The 20,435-nt window shown below is 47.9% G+C and overlaps 1 protein-coding gene across 1 annotated transcript in view; it reads left to right on the forward strand.

Moving 5' to 3' along the window:
• LOC123774806 (cohesin subunit SA-2) overlaps nucleotides 1–20,435 on the forward strand; it is a 221,044-nt gene that overhangs the window by 113,028 nt on the left and 87,581 nt on the right. The window contains 5 exon segments of the mRNA XM_045769430.2: nucleotides 7,869–7,963; nucleotides 11,802–11,932; nucleotides 12,125–12,311; nucleotides 12,313–12,651; nucleotides 12,924–13,142. Coding sequence (XP_045625386.2) covers nucleotides 7,869–7,963; nucleotides 11,802–11,932; nucleotides 12,125–12,311; nucleotides 12,313–12,651; nucleotides 12,924–13,142 — 971 coding nt within the window.

The following is a 20,435-nucleotide window of genomic DNA, read 5'->3' on the forward strand; positions in this document are numbered from 1 at the left end:
GTCTCATCCTGTAACTACACTTAGGTAATTACAGTTGCACCCCTGGCCCCAGGCTGGACTTGAGTAGTAGTACAATTCCTTGAACCCACTCCAGATAAGATGAGTTATCTAGGTGGTGCTGGTAGCTGGTAGTTTTGTCACTTGGTGGTAGGCAGCTGCTACTCTAGAGGGTGAATTGCTTAACTATCAGTTGGATCTTTTTGGAGTCTCATTTTCTGTGTTGTATACCCTGCTGCTGTTTTTGTTTTCTTCTACCTCTCTGCTGGTCTTTATTGGTCTGAATGGTCTAGTATCCTCACCTATATGTGCCTCCTTTCCCCAATAGGCTCACAGTGACCCACAAAAACCAGGTATGATTGAAATTGGATGGAGCTATCGAGGTGCTTGCAGCAGGGAGCCCTCCAAAAAAATAAGATTTCTGGGGGGGAGCCCCTTTGGCTCACCGGAGCTATCCGGGCTGATATGAGTGTATAAGACCCGAGGCATCAATCTGTGTGAATGGAGTTCTAGGCCTACCGGTGACCACGAGCCAGAACCTTGAGTCCCCTCAGAGAGGTACGAGAAGCAATGGCCTATAGAAACTCTCGTATGGTTGGAAGCATTCTATGTCTGCCATTGATCAGGTCAAGCACCCAGAAAGGTAGGTACCCCAAAACAAACCCTATCTGGTTAAAAAATTGCTACATGAAGCCAAACTGTTGGACAGAACTCCCAAAGTGAAAACAAGCCAACGAGCATGACATCACAACTGTCACCGTGCCAGGGAAGGGGGAGCCCCAGACCCCTGTGCCGGCTATCGACACCCCCCAGTTCTGTGTCTGATGTGAGACCTGGTAGTCATGCGACTCTGGCTCTAGGCTTGTTCTAGTGCTGTGCCTTGTGGTGTGGTCCTGTCCTTGGTGGTGTGCGAGCCAGGAGTAATGTCACCAGTACTCAGACTGCATGCACATAGGGTTATCTTCCCTAAGTGCCCTGTAAAGTACTGCTCTTGTGGCTTTGGGTTCCCTTCCACAAGTTGCTTGGGACGTACAGTACCTCCGCCGTGGTCTTTTGCTGCTCGGTGATTGCCCGCCCTTGGAGTCAGCTGGGGTGTTTTATGTGCTCCTGTTTGCCTCTGGGTAGGAGGTAGATTCTTTACTGGTAGGGGCACAGGGTACTGTGCAGCTTGTTTTCACTACATTACAGCAACCAGTTCTGTTCCACCTGTGATGTTGTACTCGTGCAGGGTTTTTCTTTTCTTTTTGTTTTCTGCCTGGTGGAGGGTCTGCCCCATGGTGTTGTTGACTCTTACCAGTTTGTATTCTTGGTGGTCCTCTGCTAGGTCCCAGTGTGTGTGTACACGTCACGGGGATTCAGCACTTAGCAGTTCGCTTGGTAGTTTGGAGTACCAGTTAACAGTACCTTGCCTGGGCTTCCCTTAACAGAGCATCTAAAAGCCCTGGAAACCCTCATTGGGGCTCCTGTGGTCCGATGAATGCGTCCATCGCATCCATCCATACCCGGGTCATGGTAGCCAGTCTGCGTCTCGTAGGGGTTCAGGCTCTCGCCTACCTCGATGACTGGCTGGTATGGGCCCCCAGCCAGTCTGTGTGTCTTCTCGCCAGGGATTTGGTTCTTTTCCAGCTCGCGGGGTTTAGATTCCTGGTGAACTGGAGGAAGTTCCATCTGGTTCCATCTCGGGTTCAGTCTTGGCTTAGTCTTGTGTGGGACTCTCAGACCTCTTCCTTATCTCTCCCTCTGTAGGCTCTGCTGTGGCTGCTGTCCAGACTTCAGCTGGTTTTGGAGGGCTCCCAGGTCGAGATGGTTGCTTGAGGGTTTGTGTGGGAATCTGAACTTTACCGTGTTGGTCTACCCGCTGAGCCAGGTTTGGCTTTGTCATCTGTTCTGTTTTCCTTTGAGGACGTCCCTTCCGCCTCTCTCTCAATAGCTGGATTTGGCCTTCAGGTGCCTTGCTTTGGCTTCTGCATTGCCAGCTTCCTCTTCAGGTTTTTTGGCGTTCAGTGCCTTGGCATCTACCCGAGATTTCGCATGGTGTGTTCATGGACACTGTCGTCTCTTGGCTGGGTCTTTCTGAACAGTGCTCACCAGGCTGGGGAGGGACGGTGGGGTCCGTCCTTCCGTTGGGCCCACAGCATGGTGCAGGAGTTCGCGGCCATGTGGACGTCGCTATGGAGGGTTCGGGTTACTCACTGAATCAACGATCCGGTTCCATTCAGATTGCTCCCCAGTGGTTCATTGCCTAAACCGTGGGGATTCAATGGAGTCCTTGGTTCTTTGGGTCTGGTCACTTCGGGTGACTCGTCTGCCGAGCTCTCGGGGATTGGCTTTCCTGGCTGTTCACGTTGGGGGCGGGGGGAGTCCAACGTCCTGGTGGGTAGCCTGTCAAGGTTCATTCCCGTGTCCTTGGAATGGACAGTCGACGCCAGCTCGTTAACTTGGCTCTGCTGGACGTATGGGCTCTTAGGAGGTGGATCAGGCGTGGTTGAAGCATCTCGCGGTATATGTGGTGCTCTTTCCCGACTGCGAGGTCATCGGGGTCAATGCCTTCAGACAGGACTGGTCAAGGTTACCTATACTCCTTTTTTCCTGGTTCCCCTGATTGCTCCAAGTCCTAGCTCGCTTGGAGACTTACAAAGGGTGAGTAGTCCTGTTGGCCCTTCGGTGGTCGTCCCATCCTTGGTGTCAGGAGCTGCTTGCTCAGTGTCCGAACCCGGGGGGTCTTCCCCGCGGCTCTGCCTCTTTCAGCAGATCGGGCCTGTCTGTTACGTAGCTGGTTCGATCTTCTCCTCAAGTCTTCACGTCTGGTCTTTCTGACAGCGGATCTCTCATCATTTGTATGGTGAGCACGTGGGTTCGTTGAAGATGTCCCCTCCTGCGTGCTTTGCTTCAGCGGCAGTATGAAGTTTCTTGGCAGTCATTTTGTTATTTCTTGTTTCTCTGTAGGTTCTCTTCATTTTCGGATTGGGTTGTCTTGTCCTTCCTTTCTTGGTTGTTTCAGGACCGTTATCTTATACTGAATACTGTTGCCTTGTATTGTGCAGTGCTGGTGGAGCCGCTTCAGCTTGCGCTTGGGGTGGATGTTACTTCTGCTACGTTCCACAAGCTGTCTCGTGCATTGTTTCGCCTCCGGCCTGCTCATGCGCTGCCTGAGCTATCCTGGTTGTTGGACTGGGTGCTCTCTTTTCTATCTTCTCTTGGTTTGTTGTGGCTCCTTCAGTTCAAGATTGTTTTGTGAAGGCATTTTTCCTGTTGGCATTTGCCTCTGGGGGTCGGGTTGGGAAGCTTCATTCTTTTCTCCGGCACAGAGGTTTCTGCTCTTTTCATCCTGGTGGTAGGTTTGTTCATTTTCAGCCATCAAATTCTTTTCTGGCGAGACTGCTGTTTTCCAGGGGTTCTTGGGTTGTTGATGCTTGGTTGGTTCGGCAACACCATCATGTGTTGCGTCTAGTTGCGGCTCTTCTCCATTACCTGGGTGCCACGGCCTCGGTGGCCAGGGTCGTGCATTGGGTTGACCAGATTTCCCTTCTTCCCAGGTCGTTCGCAGGGTTATTCGGTCCAGCCAGCCTGCAGTCTATCCTCATGCCCATAATGTTCGTAAGTTTGCAGCTTTGGCAGCCGTCTTTTGTAACATGTCTTGGACTGACAATTGGGCACGGAGTTTTTGGAGGTCTAACAGGGTTCTGGCCGCTTGCTACCTAGTTAGTTTTCCTGGCCCTAGTTGTAGCATGTGTAGCGCTTCATCAGTGGTTGCAGCCAGTTGTCTCGACTTCGACTTGAGGAGCAAATGGTGACCACCTCCCAGATAAATCCCTCTTGTTTTATCTTTGGTTAAGTAGCTGGGAGGCGAAGGGGCTCCCCTAGAAAATTAGCATTGAATGTAATGAAACACCATTTTCTGGGATGAGACCAAGAGGCTCCCCGGCAACCCTCCCTCCCTCAGGTCAGCAGTTTTTCGTGTGTTTTTACATCCAGTCTCAGAACTGGGTGTGTGATAGCCTGCGCTGAGGTTGGGGCTCTTTTCCCCTCCACCTCCCAGGGAGGGAGGTGCGCAGACAGCGACACGGTGACGGTTGTGACTTTGTGCTCATTTGCTCATTTTCGTTTGGGGAGTTCTGGCCAGCAGTTTGGCTTTCTGTAACAATTTTGTAACCAAATAGGGTTTGTTTTGGGCCACCTACCTTTCTGGGTGCCTGACCAAGTCAATGGCAGATATAGAATGCTTCCAACCACACTGGGGGGGTTTCTATAGGTTATTTCTCCCTGTGCCTCTCTGAGGGGGGCTAGGTTCTGGCTCATGGTCCCTGGTAGACCTAGAACTCCATTCATTTTGACTGATGCCAGGGTCTAATGTATTCATATCAGCCCAGATAGTTATGGGGAGCCTCCGGGTTTAGCCTAGAAAGTGGTGTTTCATTACATTTAATGCTAGTTTTACGGAAAATACACTTAAGTGTACAACTGGGGATCTAGATTTTCACCGTTTCCTGTACCGGAATGTTTCTTTTGTTACTTTTAAATTCTAAATTTTGGAGGTGAAATCCTGTGAACAGATTTTATTCATTGTTGAGAGCGATCCATTATATGCACAAACCCCTGCAGTGGAATGTTTCTTTAGATTGTCATTTAGGGCTGAATTTACTATTCAACTGTGTCTCAATTTTTTAATTATAGCCCAGTGAGGGGTGATTTGAAAGGACCTCTGTCCTTTCTAACCTTACTTCTTAAAATATCTGGGATGATGGCCGTATGACCCTGGTTTGAGTAGGATGAGGCCTGGGTAACTGATACCTGTGTAGTATGCTCAAAAAGAAGGTTTTCATCTACAGTATGCTCAGTCTTATTTCTGGGGGGAGCCCTGTTGGCTCCCCCAGAGCTATCCAGGCTGATATCCAGGAGTTTTGTGGGCCTACCGGGGACCACGAGCCAGAACCTGGCCCCCCTCGCAGAGGCACGAGGAGCAATGACCTATAGAAACCCCTGTGTGGTTGAAAGCATTCTATGTCTGCCATCGACCTGGTTAGGCACCCAGAAAGGTAGGCATCCCAAAACAAACATCTACTCTGGTGAAAATTGCTACAAAAAGCCGAACAAGTGGATAGAACTCCCCAAACAGAAGCGAGCAAACGAGTATGTTGCGTTTGCCGTCTGCGCAGCTCCCCCCCTCCCCGGGAGGGGGAAGGGGAAGCCCCAGACCCCCATGCCGGCCATTCACACCCCAGTTCTGAGGCTGATGCTATAAGCAGAGATCGTGTGTTCTGGCTCCAGTGGTTGTTTCAGCACTGTGCCTTGTGTGTGGTGACTGTCTTCTAGGTTGTTGTGCATGCCAGGAGTGATTTTTCAGTACTCGGGCTGCATGCGGCCTCGGGCTCCCTTCTCTAGGTGCCCAGTTAGTAATGTCCCTCAGGCTTGGGGCCACCTTCCACAAGTTAATTAGGTTCTGTCCTCTGCTAAGGCCATTTACTGCTTGGTTTTCAGCCACCCTTTGAGTGCCAGGGGGCTTCTGTCTCCCTTGTTTGCCTTAGGGGTAGGGGGCAGTTTGCACTGGTAAGGGGTGCAGGGTACTGTGCAGCTTTTTTTTACCAATCGTAGCGGCCTGCTCTGTTCCGTCTGGGTTCACCGTCCTCTTGTGGGGTTTTCCTTTTCTTTATGTTTGCCTGCCTGGTGGGGGGGGGGGGGGTCTGCCTTGGTTATTGTTTCCTGTGTACTGAGTCCTCTTCTCTCTTCCGGTGGTGTCCCCTGCTTGGTCCCCGTGAGTGTACACGTCTCAGGGGTTCAGTTATTAGAAAATTGCTTGGTAGACTTGGGCGCCGGTTAGCAGTCACTGCACGGCTCCGCCTCTTCCTCAGCTCGATCGGTCCATGGTGGGGCTGGTTTGGTTCTGCCTCAAGTCTTTCACCATATGTTGGTGATCAGGTGGTTTAGTTGATGGTGTACCGCCTGTGTGCTTCGTCTCGGCGGCCATGTGGGGATTTTTGGCATCCTTCCTTTTTTCTTTTTGTCCCTTAGTAGGTTTGATGAGGTTTGTGGAGTGGTCTTGTCCTTCTCTTGTGGAGGTTCAGGGCCCATCACCTTGCTGCATACAGTCGCTTTGTTTCGTGCGGCGCTGGCGGAGCCGCTCTGGGCTGCTTCGGTTTTGGTATTACCTCTGCACCAATTCGCAGACTGTCACTGGCGTGAATCACCTCTGGCCTGCTTTTGCTGCCGCTTGAGCCGCCCTGGTTCTTAGATTGGGTGCTCTTTTCTCTTCTCTCGGTTTGTTGTAGCCCCCTCAGGTTCTAGATTGTTTTCCGAGGATCTTTTCTTGTTGGTGTTGGCCTCTAGGGATCGGGTCAGGGTGCTTTCTGCTCTCCTATGGCGCCTGGGTTTCGGCTCTTTTGGTTCTTCTGATAGGTTTGTTCTCTTGCTGCCGTCTCCTTCTTTTCTGGTGAAGACTGACACGACTGCTTTCCAGAGGGGTACTTGGGTTGTTGATGCTTGGTTGGTCTTGCCGGGGGTGCATCGTGTGTTGTGTTCGGTTGTGATGTTTTGCACTTCTATCGCACGTTTCGCACTTGCATGCCACGGTTGCCGTGATCGAGGTCACGCTTTGGGCTGTTCCGTTGTTCTTTCTTTCCTGTTCCAGGGTGCGATTTCTCATAGGGGTTGTCTGCAGGATGGTCCGGTCCTGCCAGCCTGCTGTCCATCCCCGTGCCCTCGTCATTCGTTGGTTGGCTATGCGTTCCTTCATTGATGTTCCTGGGCCTTGTTGGGCCTGTGTAGCGTTGGGTTAGCAGTTGTAGTTTTTTGTCTACGCTTCACGTTGGGGAGTGTGCGACTTCCGCCTCCCGGTTCAGTTCCTCTTGTTTTCGTCTTTGGGTAGGTAGCTCCGGGGAGCTGACGGGGCTCCCTCCAGAAAACCAGCATTGAATGTAATGAAACGCCATTTTCTGGGTGAGTCCTAGAAGCTCCCTCGGCAACCCTCCCTTTCTCCCTCCGGTCGGTGTTTTTTTTCACGTGTTTTTGATATCCAGCCTCAGAACTGGGGTGTGGATGGCCGGCGAGGCGGTCTGCGGCTCCCCCTTCCCCTCCCGGGAGGGGGAAGCTGCGCAGACAGCTATGTGGCGATGTGTGACATCATACTCATTTGCTCTTTTCTGTTTGGGGAGTTCTATCCACTTGTTCAGCTTTTTGTAGCAATTTTCACCAGAATAGGGGTTTGTTTTGGGACGCTTACCTTTCTGGATGCCTAACCCGGTCGATGGCAGACATAGAATGCTTCCAACTACATGGGGGTTTCTATAGGCCATTGCTCCTCGTGCCTCTGTGAGGGGGGCCAGGTTCTGGCTCATGGTCCCTGGTAGGCCCACAGAACTCCATACACATGACTGATGCCAAAGCCTGATAGACACTCCGGGGAGCCTCCAGGACTCACCCAGAAAATGGTGTTTCATTACGTTTAACGCTGGTTTTCTGGGTGCAGCCCCTTGAAGCTATATGTTGAGATGGTTACCATCTACTGAGTCACAGTCATGGTGTTCTAGAGGCCTACCGGGGACCGGAACCAGAACCTAGCCCCCCTCACAGGGAGTGGTGACATTTATCTTTGCCACCATATTGGGAAAGGCAACCAGAAATTCAGCTAGTCTAAACATACTACAGGGTACTTCTGGATTAAAAATGAGACCGAAGCTTTTGCATCGATTGGGTTTTGCATAGTAGGCCATGTAGTGCGTTCTGAATGTTGCTCCTAATAACCAGAATTTACTACTTGGCCTACTATGCAAAGCCTGATTTGCCTAATAAGCCAAGGTTTCCTGAAATTATATATATTTTTTTAAATTCTTATGGATATGAATCATGTGGACTTCAATATATTTTCCCCTCAACAGCCATGAAGCTGATGACGGCTTTAGTTGATGTTGCTCTCACTGTGTCAGTCAACTTGGACAACACCCAGCGTCAATATGAATCAGAGAGACAAAAGGTAAGTTATTTTTCAAAATGTAATTCTAGCTTTACAAATCAAAAGTTAACCTTCAATTTCGCATGAATGTGTAATTACCTAAGTTTTGTTACAAAATTTGAGCTATACTTGTGGTATCCTGTCTGCTATATGATGTTTTGAAGTTTCCAAGGCTTTAACCCTTAAATTGCGCACATTGTATCTATACAATTTTAGTAACTGTCACCAAACCCCCACACACCGTATATTTACAATTGAGGGTGCCGCACACAACATCCCACTGTTACACGGGGTTCACGGCAACTTCCTCAGGGCTCTAGTAAACAGACGCCTTTTGTATTTTAAATCGTGAGTAACATTCCAGGGTGTGAGAACCTCAGTTCTGAGTGAGCAACCAAGGCTGGTGCATGCAGAATGAGCTAACAGCACTGCTGTTCAGCTTGTGACCACAGCATTGCCTAAAAATGTCAAAATGTATATGTAACTGCTATTATTTAGCAATGATAGTATTACAGAAGATCCCTGACTGTGGTAAAAATGACCAGGATTCTGATAATAGCAGGATTGTGGTGATAATTAGCACTGTAGTATGGTGGGAGGAGTAATCTTGGTGAGGGAGGCAGGTAGTGTCGCCCGCTGACTCTGTGGCAACCTGTTATTGTCTGGACTCAGCATACCAGCTTAGTGGTTTGCTATGGTGAAGACAAATGTTGATACTTATATATAATGTGTGTATAGTGTAATAACAGCAAAAGGAGTATGTTGGGAGGAGCCATTTTGGTGAGGAGGGAGGGAGGGAGTGTCAGCTGACTGCATGGCGACCATCTGTTATTGTCTGAACTCACCATGCCAACTTAGTGGTTCGTTATAGTGAACAAAACATGTAGATACTTATATAATGTGTGTGTGTATAGTGTAATAACAGTACAAAGACTATGGTGGGAGGAGCCATTTTGGTGCGGGAAGGAGTGACGCGCTGTCGTCTGGTAGTTACTGTGTCACTTAGTCATGCAGTTTTGTGTTTTCACTGTGTTGTTTGGACACCATACCAGCTTAGTTGTACAGTTATGGTGAACAAAACATGTAGGTACCTATATATAATGTCTGTATATAATATAATAATAGCAAAAAAGTATAGTGGGAGAAGGAATGTTGGCGAGTGAGATGTTGGTGAAGGAGGGAAGGTGGCGGCGTTTGCTGGCTGGTGTGTAATTATCTAAGTGTAGTTACAGGATGAGAGCTACGCTTGTGGTGTCCCGTCTTCCCAGCACTCTTTGTCATATAACGCTTTGAAACTACTGACAGTCTTGGCCTCCACCACCTTCTCACCTAACTTGTTCCAATTGTCTACCACTCTGTTTGCGAAAGTGAATTTTCTTATATTTCTTCGGCATCTGTGTTTAGCTAGTTTAAATCTATGACCTCTTGTTCTTAAAGTTCCAGGTTTCAGGAAATCTTCCCTATCGATTTTATCAATTCCTGTTACTATTTTGTATGTAGTGATCATATCACCTCTTTTTTTTTCTTCTGTCTTCTAGTTTTGGCATATTTAATGCCTCTAACCTCTCCTCGTAGCTCTTGCCCTTCAGTTCTAGGAGCCACTTAGTAGCATGTCTTTGCACCTTTTCCAGTGTGTTGATGTGCTTCTTAAAATATGGGCACCACACAACCGCTGCATATTCTAGCTTTGGCCTAACAAAAGTCGTGAACAATTTCTTTAGTATATCGCCATCCATGTATTTAAAAGCAATTTTGAAGTTAGAAAGCGTGGTATTGGCTCCTCGCACAATATTTTTTATGTGGTCCTCAGGTGATAGTTTTCTATCTAGAACCACCCCTAGATCTCTTTCTTTATCAGAATTCTTTAAAGAATTCTCACATAATATGTAGGTTGAGTGGGGTTTATGTTCTCCTATTCCACATTCCATAACATGGCATTTATTAACATTAAATTTCGTTTGCCAAGTGTTGCTCCATGTACTTATTTTGTCCAGGTCATCTTGAAGGGCAAAACAATCATCTAAGTTTCTCTTGTTGTTTTGACTCACCATACCAACTTAGTGGTTTATTATGGTGAACAAAACATGCAGATACTTACATGTAACGTGTGTATATAGTGTAATAACAGCAAAACTATTTTATTGTTTTATGAACATAATTGAATCACTAATATGCACACCATACTTTTAAGTATAGCGATGGTTCACACATTTTATTGTATAAATATATCACTCTAATAAATAATATTACTGGAAAAAAATCAAGAAAAAATCAGACACATTGAAATAATTAGGTAAATAATATCTTTGTGGCAACTCCCGCCTGACAGCTCGAACAGAACTTACCGCCTCCGACACTTACTCTGTCAACGCCTCAATTTTGCCAGACTTCCTTGCCCTATTATGGCCCATTGTGTGTGTGGCCCACACTTTTATAAGACAAAAAAATAATTGAATATTTTATTTCTTGCGCACAGTGGTGTTGAAGGCTATTAATCCTTAAGCAGCTAATGGGTCCTGAGGGAATTTATACCCCTGTGCTCAAGGAAAAAAAAAAATTCTACAATTTATTTTCGTCTTCTAAAAATGTTAATTTGTGTTCCTTGAGCACGGGAAAAATAAAAAAATATCGTAGGTGACATATTTTGGGCCAAATAGGCCGAGGATTTCTTGCAAAATGTGGGCGTTGACAGAACGGTCGTCAGAGGCGGTCAGCATCACCCGAGCTGTCAGGTGGGAGTTGTCACAAAGATATTATTACCTAATTATTTCAATGTCTCTGATTTTTTCTTAGTTTTTTGTAGTAATATTATTCAATAGTGTGTAGTGTGATAGATTTACATAATGTGTTAATCATCGTTATACTCAAAAGTATGGTGTTCATATTAGTTGGTCAATTATTACGTTCATAAAACAATAAACAAATAGTTTTGCAGTTATCACACTATATACACACATTATATATAAGTATCTACATGTTTTTTCACCACAACTGTACAACTAAGCTGATATAGTTAGTTTAGGCATTAAGAGACATATCTACACTCACAGTCAGCTGGTGGCTACCCCCCCCCCCTTCCCTCACTCATTCAGGGTCAGGCACACTAAATTTCTACCCCAACCAATCTTTCCAACCTTTCTGGGTGCCTGACCTGGTAGATGGCAGACAAAGACTGCTTCCAATTACACGGGGGGTGTCTTTAGGCCATTGCTCCTCGTGCCTCTCTTGAGGGGGGCCAGGTTCTGGCTCTGGTCCCCGGTAGGCTTAGAAATCCTTCGATTGACTGTTGCCATGATCTAATATATACATATCAGCCTGGTATAGCTCCGTGGAGCCTCCGGGTCTCACCCAGAAAATGGCGTTTCATTACATTCAATGCTGGTTTTTTGTGAAAAGAATCTCTAGCTTATTATTTTCTAGTTGGTTTTACAACATTTTACTGATTTAAGGCAAATCTTTCACCCATCTGGAAGAGGTTATTTGTATGTAACTGTTCATTAAGACTACTACCTGGGATTCTGTCTGATATAATATTTTTCATATTTTTCCATTTTATGTTCTGAAAATTTATTTAAGTCACCGAGCAAGGTAATGTTTGGAGCTGGATTTGATAGGTTTTAAGTATTACTGTATTCGATTTTCATTAGTTTGTCTTTAAACTGCTGAGGACTTGTGTTTGGTGACATACAAGGACAATAACTACATTTAGGATTTTGTTTTTGTAGTATTAGCTTCCACTGGAACCTAATATTCCTGTGCAATGGCTATGTTCACTCATTTCCCACATTTGTGAAATTTGGCAAACTTTTACAAACGTTTTATTTTCTTTAATAATTAATATTACAATATCTCTTCATAGTCTCGTGAGAAACGTGCATCTGATCGTCTGGAATCTCTGATGTCAAAGAGGCAAGAGTTAGAAGAAAACATGGATGAAATTAAAAATATGCTGACATACATGTTTAAATCTGTTTTTGTTCATAGATACAGGTATGTATCGTATTTGATTTTATTACTATTACTGTATAAGAATAAATATGCATTACCGATACTGTAGTTCAATTCATATACTATACATTAATTTGATAGATTTTAGTTTAGATAAATTTGTTAGGAAAGTTATAGTTGAAAACTCGAGTCAAATGTGATATCAGTGATTAATTTTTTTTTTTTTTCATTCAGGGATACCTTGCCTGAAATTCGCTCTATTTGCATGGCTGAAATTGGATTATGGATGAAGAAGTTTCACCAGAACTTTTTGGATGATTCATATCTGAAGTACATTGGTTGGACACTCCATGACAAAGTTGGTGATGTCCGCTTAAAATGTTTGCAGGCACTACAACCCCTTTATGCTAGTGAAGAGCTCCAGGGGAAAACTAGAACTATTCACTAGTAAATTTAAGGATCGCATTGTGGCCATGACACTTGATAAGGAGTATGATGTTGGTGTTCAAGCAGTAAAATTAGTGATTTCCATTCTTAAACATCACCGGGATATCTTAACAGACAAAGACTGTGAACATGTGTATGAATTAGTGTATTCATCCCATCGTGCTGTGGCTCAAGCAGCAGGAGATTTTCTTAATGAACGTCTTTTCATTCCTGATGATGATGCTGTAGCTGCTTTAAGAACTAAGCGTGGCAAGAAACGTCGACCAAATACTCCTCTTATTCGAGATCTTGTACAATTTTTCATTGAGTCAGAGGTAAGGAAAACGCTTTCTTTATAATTTGTATATCCTTTTTTACATCTAAAGGTTATCAGCCTCTTTATCATTTTGTGGTAGTTTGCTTTACATAGACAGTACATATTGAGTGTGCACACTTCCATGTACATATGAGCAGATAATTTTTAAGGTTTTGGTAATACTGCAGCTTACATTTCCCAAATGATGTTGAATATTTTACTATTCATATTATATTTTATTTCTATGTGTAAGTACAACCACTTTTACAACTGAAAATACATAATTTTCAGCTACATGAACATGGAGCATACTTGGTAGATTCTCTGATCGAGAGTAATGAAATGATGAAAGATTGGGAGTGTATGTCTGACTTGCTGCTAGAAGAACCAGGCCCCTTGGAGGAGCCCCTTGATGATCGGCAGGAGACTAGCCTCATTGAAATAATGGTGTGTTGTATCAAGCAAGCTGCAACTGGTGAACCACCAGTTGGACGTGGACCAACGAGGAAGGTATAATATGCTTCTTTCTTTTTTTCCCCCTCTGCTGCTGAATACTCTCTCCTAATTGTGTTTGCATGAAGTTAATTCCATCTTCTAGACACTGCCTCTTAGTAATTATTTGACTAGTATGAAGACTCCCAAAATTTCATGAATTTTTAATATTTGTATGAATCTTGTGTGTGTGTAGTGAGCCTCACTACCTGCTGTTGTATAGCAGGCATAGGTAGACTTTCTCTGTCAGACAATCTCAGTAAGGCATGGAGTCTGTTAGGCATTAAACAGTCTGAATCTCAGGTATTATTCCATGTATAAGAGGCCACCCAGGAAATCATTGATGATGTGGGGATTGTTGGGTGTCGGGGGACAGAATATGAAGATGTCATGGGTGGGGGATTGGGAGGCGTCTCTCAGATGGGGATGTGGCGGGTGTCAAGGGTTTGGATTGGGAAGGTGTTGGGGGGATGGGAGAAACCCCCACACCCACTTTCCCTTTGAGGAGCCACTTGATGGTCGGCAGGAGACTAGCCTCATTGAAATAATGATGCGCGGTATCAAGCATCAAGCATGGGGGGTAAGTATCAAAGTGGAGTGGAATGGAGTCAGTATCAAACCCCCATTCATCACCCATGGGAGATGAGTGTGTGTGTGTGGGGGGGGGGGTTATTGGGAGTATGTGGTGGGTGTCAGGACTAGGAGGGTGGATTGGTCTAGGGCAGGTGTGTCGGGAGTAGGTGGGTGGGTATGGGTGTTGGGAGCAGGTGGGTGTGGGTGTTGGGAGTAAGCGGATGTGGGTGCATGGGTGTCAGGTTAAGAGTGGTAGCTCATACAAGTCCTCAATGGCACATGAACTCTCATTTGAACAAGATCAGATCATGTTTACTCTGTTGGTGGGTTGGGATTCATGGGTTGGTGGTGGGAGGTGTTTACACATGAGATAAGTTACTAATATAATGCACAATGTATAGTATCTTAATTTATTTATTTGTGTAATTAGACCTCTTCACTCTTCAAACATATGCTGTTTCAGGGGGGGAGCCCCTTTGACTTCCCGGAGCTATCCAGGCTGATATACTAATGTCAGACTAATGACCGACATGGCATCAGTCATGTGTATGGAGTTCTGTGGGCCTACCGAGACCACGAGCCATAACCTGGCCCCGTCAGAGAGGCATGGGGAGCAATGGCCTATAGAAACCCTCGTGTGGTTGGAAGCATTATATGTCTGCCATTGACCGGTTCAGGTATCCAGAAAGGTAAGCGTCCCAAAACAAACCCCTTTTCTGGTGAAAATTGCTACGAAAAGCTGAACAAGTGGATAGAACTCCCCAAAAAGAAACGAGCAAATGAGCATGATGTCACACGTCGCCGCGCCACTGTTTGTGCAGCTCCCCCCCTCCCCAGAAGGGAAAAGGGGCAGCCCTAGACCACTACGCCGGCTATCCACCCATCAGTTCTAAGGCTGATGCTAGAGGCTGAGGTTGTGTGCTCTGGCTCCAGTGATTTTCAGCACTGTGCTTTGCGTGTAGTGATTGTCCTCCAGGGGTGTGCGAGCCAGGAGTTATTCTACAGTACTTGGGCTGCATGCGCTTACAGTTATCGTCCCTAGGTGCCCTGTAAGTACTGCCCTTGGGGCCATCTTCTGAAAGTTCCTTGGGTCCTAGTCCTACCTGATACCTGATCAACCAGGCTGTGACTCATACGTCAGGCTGCGAGCAGCCGCGTCTAACAGCCTGGTTGATCAGTCCAGCAACCAGGAGGCCTGGTCGACGACCGGGCCGCGGGGACACTAAGCCCCGGAAGCACATCAAGGTAGCCTCAAGGTAGGTAACCTCTGCTGTGCCGATTTACTGCTCGGTTTTCGACCACCCTTTGGGTGCTTGGGGGTTTTGTCTCCCTTGTTTACCGTAGGGGTAAGAGGCAGTTTGCACTGGTACGGGGCACAGGGTGCTGCGCAGCAGGTTTTCACCATTCATAGCGGCTGGTTCTGTTCCTTTTGGGTATGTTGTCCTCTTGCCGGGTTTCCTTTTTCTTTTTTCCTGGTGGGGTGTCTGCTTTGCTTGTACTTTGTACCTGACCTGAGTACGGTTCTCTTCTAGTGGTACCCCTGCTAGGTCCCCGTGAGTGTACACGTCCCTGTGGTTCAGCTTTAGAGAGTTGCGCGGTTGTTTTGGGCGCTGGTTGGCAGTACCCTGCCTGGGATTCCCTGAGCGTGAGTTCCGTCTCAAGACCCTGGGAAACCCCAGGGAGAGCACGGGTCCGATTGACGTGACTCCTGGTCCCCCCCCCCCCCTCGCTTTGTGCGAGTTCTAGGGTTGCTCGGTCCCCTTGTCTCAGGGTGACTCACTGTTTTGGCCTCCGTCACTTCAGCGGGTACAGGCAGGTACAGACATGGGGGTGATGGTCGCTTCGGCCTTGGTTCAGTCCGCCGCACCCCCTTCCTCCTTTTCCTACTGTAGTTCGTTCTGCCCCCCTCCCCCAGCTTCCATCCTCGAAATGTCTGAGGGTTTCGAAGTTGGGGCAGGGTTTAGACTGGTCTTGAGACTCGGGCAGTCTCGGGGGATGCCCCTTCTGGGGTGGCGACGGAGGCATTCGAGTCCGATCTCCCAGCTGAAGCCTCCTGGTCTGACCAGTGGGCCCCCCTTCCGTCCGGCTTACACGGCTGCGCAGGCCTTTTCTTTTGAGGCCGGTGCTCCCTTTTGGCTGCACAGGTTGCTGAGTACTTGCGCACCCGTGGCCTCTTGGCTTTGGCCTTGTGTTTCTTTTCCCTCCTGAAGCTGTCTTCAGATTGGCTTGAGGAAGATGTGGGGACGCTTGGGTCCATTCCTGGGTCTGGTGCCTTGGGCTCGGCGGCTCACTAGTCGGCTGCCTTGTTGAAGCTCTTTGCACCGATCCTGCGGAATGTGGTTTTGCTGTTTTATGCTTCCCGGCTCACGTGTTCGGCAGGGGGTGCTTGCCTCCTCTCTGGAATTGGGCTGGGCCCTGGCTCTTAGGATGTCCTCTCCTTTTTGTCCTCTGCTCTTTGCGGATTCTGCCATGCCGCAGTATTTGCAGGTTGCTTCGGCTAGTTGTCGTCCTATGTCTGGTTTGTTGGTTCTCCAGGGGTCCCAGGGGGGGGGGGCCCTTCCTGGAGGGGTCATGCCAGGGCTCTGGGTTCCTTCTTGTCGGGGTAGGCCACTGGTGCCAGTTTCGGGTCCGGCCCCGCCTTCGGACCACTCCTTCGTCTGGTTGTCGCGGTGTTTGCTCTGTGCGAGGTTCGGGGTCTCGTAAGGAGCGCCGGCCCTTTCGCATATGGGGGGGGGGGAGACTTGTGCTGTTTGCTCACGCCTGGTTCCACAATTTGTGGGCGTTTTGGGTCGTTTCCTTTGGCCTGCTGTGGTGTTGGGTGGCCCCCTCCTTCGGTGAGTTCGGGGCTGGCCTCTTTTCCTGCGCTCTGTAGAGTCGCCTTGGAGTGGGTGTGCCAGGGCGTGGTCGAAACGATGACGTCCCTCAGGTGGGTTAATTTCTGAGGTTCTTTCTGGACTTGTCCTGTCTGAACCCTTGGGTTCATTGCCCCTCCTTTCGGATGACTGCGTTGTCCCAGGTGTCCCTGGACCTCCGGGATGCTTATTGGCACATCCCGATTCATCCGGGGTTCAGGGAACTGGCTCGGTTATGTTGTGGTGTGTCAATGTTACTTCTTTCGTTGTCTCTCGTTCGGGTTGAACCTGGCACTTCGCATGTTCACACGCCTTACCCGGGTCATCGTGGCCCGTTTGCGTCTCTTATGTGTTTGGGTGTTGGCCTGCCTCGACAACTGGCTGGTTTGGGCTCCCAGCCAGGTCCTCTTTTCTGCTAGCCATGGATTTGGTTCTTTCCCAGCTCGCCGGGTTCGGGTTCTTGGTGAACTGGAGGAAGTCCCATCTGGTTCCCTCCCAGGTTCGGACCTGGCTGGTTCTTGTGTGGGACTCTCGGACTGCTTCCTTGTCACTTCCTCCGGAGTCTCTCCTACGGCTGCGGTCCCTCATGCGCCTGTTTCTGGGGGGCTTTCGGGTCACCCATTCACCCACCCACCCTGCCACCCATTCTTTATGCGCATCTGCTCCTGTGTGTTCTTGTTGCCTTGGGTTGCAGGTTGTAACCTGTTGTCTCGGCTTCGCGTTGCGGAGTTTGTGGCAGTCGCCTCCCGGGTTAGCCCCTTTTTTTCTTTTTCTTTGGGTATGAAGCTCCAGGGAGCTGTAGGGGCTCCCCACAGAAAACCAGCGTTGAATGTAATGAAACGCCATTTTCTGGGTGAGCCCCGGAAGGCTCCCTGGCAACCCTCCCTCCCACCGGTCGGCTGTTTTTTTCCATTGGTTGACAATTAGCTTCCGAACTGAAGCTAAGCAGCTGGCGCGGGTATGTTCAGGGCTCCCCCCTTCCCCTCTCGGGGCGGGGAGGGCTGCGCAGACGATCGGCGCGGCAGTAAAGTGTGATAATGCTTGTTTGCTTGTTTCCTTTCGATTGTAGGGAGTTTCTATCTCTCTGTTCGGTTTTTTGTTTTAGTTTTTTACCGTGTGGGGTTTGTTTTGTTATGCCTACCTTTCTGGGTTCCTGACCCCGGTCGATGGCTAAGGAAAACCCAAACCACAAGGGGGTTTTCCAGGGGCATTGCTTCCTGAAACCTCTCTGTAGGGGCCAGGTTCTGGCGCTGATCCCTGGTAGGTCTGAACTCATTAGCTAATGTCCCGGTCTAATATAACATACATTAGCCTGATAAGCTCCAGGGAGCCTCCGGGGCTCACCCAGAAAATGGCGTTAAATTTCATTCAACGCTGGTTTTTTTACTCTTCGTCATTCTGCTTCGCTTTCGGTTTGGGTGGTGTTGTCCTTTCTCTCTTGGTTGTTCAAGGACCGTCATCTTATGCCAAATGCTGTCGCCTTGTATCGTAATTACCTAAGTGTAATTACCTAAGTGTAGTTACAGGATGAGAGTTACACTTGTGGTGTCCCGTCTTCCCAGCATTCTTTGTCATATAGCGCTTTGAAACTACTGACGGTCTTGGCCTCCACCACCTTCTCACCTAACTTGTTCCAACCGTCTACCACTCTGTTTGCAAAAGTGAATTTTCTTTTATTTCTTCGGCATCTGTGTTTAGCTAGTTTAAATCTATGACCTCTTGTTCTTAAAGTTCCAGGTCTCAGGAAATCTTCCCTATCGATTTTATCAATTCCTGTTACTATTTTGTATGTAGTGATCATATCACCTCTTTTTCTTTTGTCTTCTAGTTTTGGCATATTTAATGCCTCTAACGTCTCCTCGTAGCTCTTGCCCTTCAGTTCTAGGAGCCACTTAGTAGCATTTCTTTGCACCTTTTCCAGTTTGTTGATGTGCTTCTTAAGATATGGGCACCACACAACCGCTGTGTATTCTAGCTTTGGCCTAACAAAAGTCGTGAACAATTTCTTTAGTATATCGCCATCCATGTATTTAAAAGCAATTCTGAAGTTAGAAAGCGTGGCATAGGCTCCTCGCACAATATTCTTTATGTGGTCCTCAGGTGATAGTTTTCTATCTAGAACCACCCCTAGATCTCTCTCTCTATCAGAATTCTTTAAAGATTTCTTACATAATATATAAGGTTGTGTGAGGTCTATGTTCTCCTATTCCACATTCCATAACATGGCATTTATTAACATTAAATTCCATTTGCCAAGTGGTGCTCCATATACTTATTTTGTCCAGGTCATCTTGAAGGGCATGACAATCATCTAAGTTTCTTATCCTTCCTATTATCTTAGCATCATCAGCAAACATGTTCATATAATTCTGTATACCAACTGGTAGATCATTTATGTAGACAATAAACATCACTGGTGCAAGAACTGAACCCCGTGGTACTCCACTTGACATTTCTCCAGTCCGATACATTGCATCTGATGTATCGTGCGGCGCTGGCGGAGCCGCTTCAGCTTGCTTTTGGTATTGATGTTACTTCTGCGCCGTTTTGCAAGCTGTCTTGTGCGTTGTTTCACCTCCAGTCTTCTCATGCGCCACCTGAGCCATCCTGGTCATTGAACAGAGGCTGTTTCTTTTCTCTCTTCTCCTAGGTTTGTTGTGGTCCCTTCGGTTCAGGATTGTTTCTCGAAGGCTCTTTTCCTAGCCTCTGGGGGTCGGTCGGGGAACTTCCTGCTCTCCTCCAGCGCAGGAGTTTCTACGCTTTCGGTCGTGGCGATTGGTTTGTTCGTCTGCAGCCATCTCCTTCTTTTCTGGCGAAGAATGAAATGGCTGCTTTCTGGAGGGGTCCTTGGGTTGTTGATGCTTGGTTGGTCAGGCTGGGGATGCATCATCCTTTGTGTCAGGTTGCGGCCCTCCGCCGTTATTTGTGCGCCACTGCTTCTGTGTCCGGGGATGCGATTTGGATTGATCCGGTTTTCCGCCTTCCCTGCTCGCGGGTGTGGGTCTCCCAGGTCATTCACAAGGTTATTAAGGCTAGCCAGCCTGCGGTCTATCCCCATGCCCATGACGTTCGTAAGTTCGCTGCTCTTGCTGCTGTCTTTGGCAACATGTCCTGGGCTGACATTCGGGCATGGGGTTTTTGATGGTCGAACAGGGTCTTGGCTGTGTGCTACCTCGTAATCCTTCCTGGGCCTAGTCGGGCCTGTGTCGCTTTGGGTCAGTGGTTGCAGCCAATTGTCTCGACTTCGGGTAGAGGAGTGAACAGAGACCACCTCCAGGGTAAGTCCCTCTAATTTTCCTCTGTGGGTAGTTAGCTCCGGGGAGCCGAAGGGGCTTCCCCCAGAAAACCAGCGTTGAATGTAATGAAATGCCATTTTCTGGGTGAGACCTGGAGGCTCCCCGGCATCCCTCCCTTAACCCTTTTCCCCTGGTCTGCAGTTTTCCTCGTGTTTTGATGTCCAGCCTCAGAACTGGAGGGTGGATGGGCGGCATGGGGGTCTGGGGCTCTCCCTCCCGGAAGGGGAAGCTGCGCAGACAGCGGCGCGGCGACTTGTGACATCATGCTCGTTTCTTTTTGGGGAGTTCTATCCACTTGTTCGGCTTTTTGTAGCAATTTTCACCAGAATAGTGGTTTATTTTTTGGACGCTTACCTTTCTAGATGCCTAACCTGGCCAATGGCAGACAACGAATGCTTCCAACCACATGGGGGTTTCTATAGGCCATTGCTCCCTATGCCTTCTCTGAGGGGGGCCAGGTTCTGGCTCGTGGACCCTGGTAGGCCCACAGAGCTTCATACACATGACTGATGCCAAAGTCCGACATTAGCATATCAGCCTGGATAGCTCCGGGAAGACTCCTGGTCTCACCCAGTAAATGGCGTTTCATT

This window comes from Procambarus clarkii, chromosome 68, assembly GCF_040958095.1.
Source record: "Procambarus clarkii isolate CNS0578487 chromosome 68, FALCON_Pclarkii_2.0, whole genome shotgun sequence".
NCBI classification, from domain to species: Eukaryota; Metazoa; Arthropoda; class Malacostraca; order Decapoda; family Cambaridae; genus Procambarus; species Procambarus clarkii.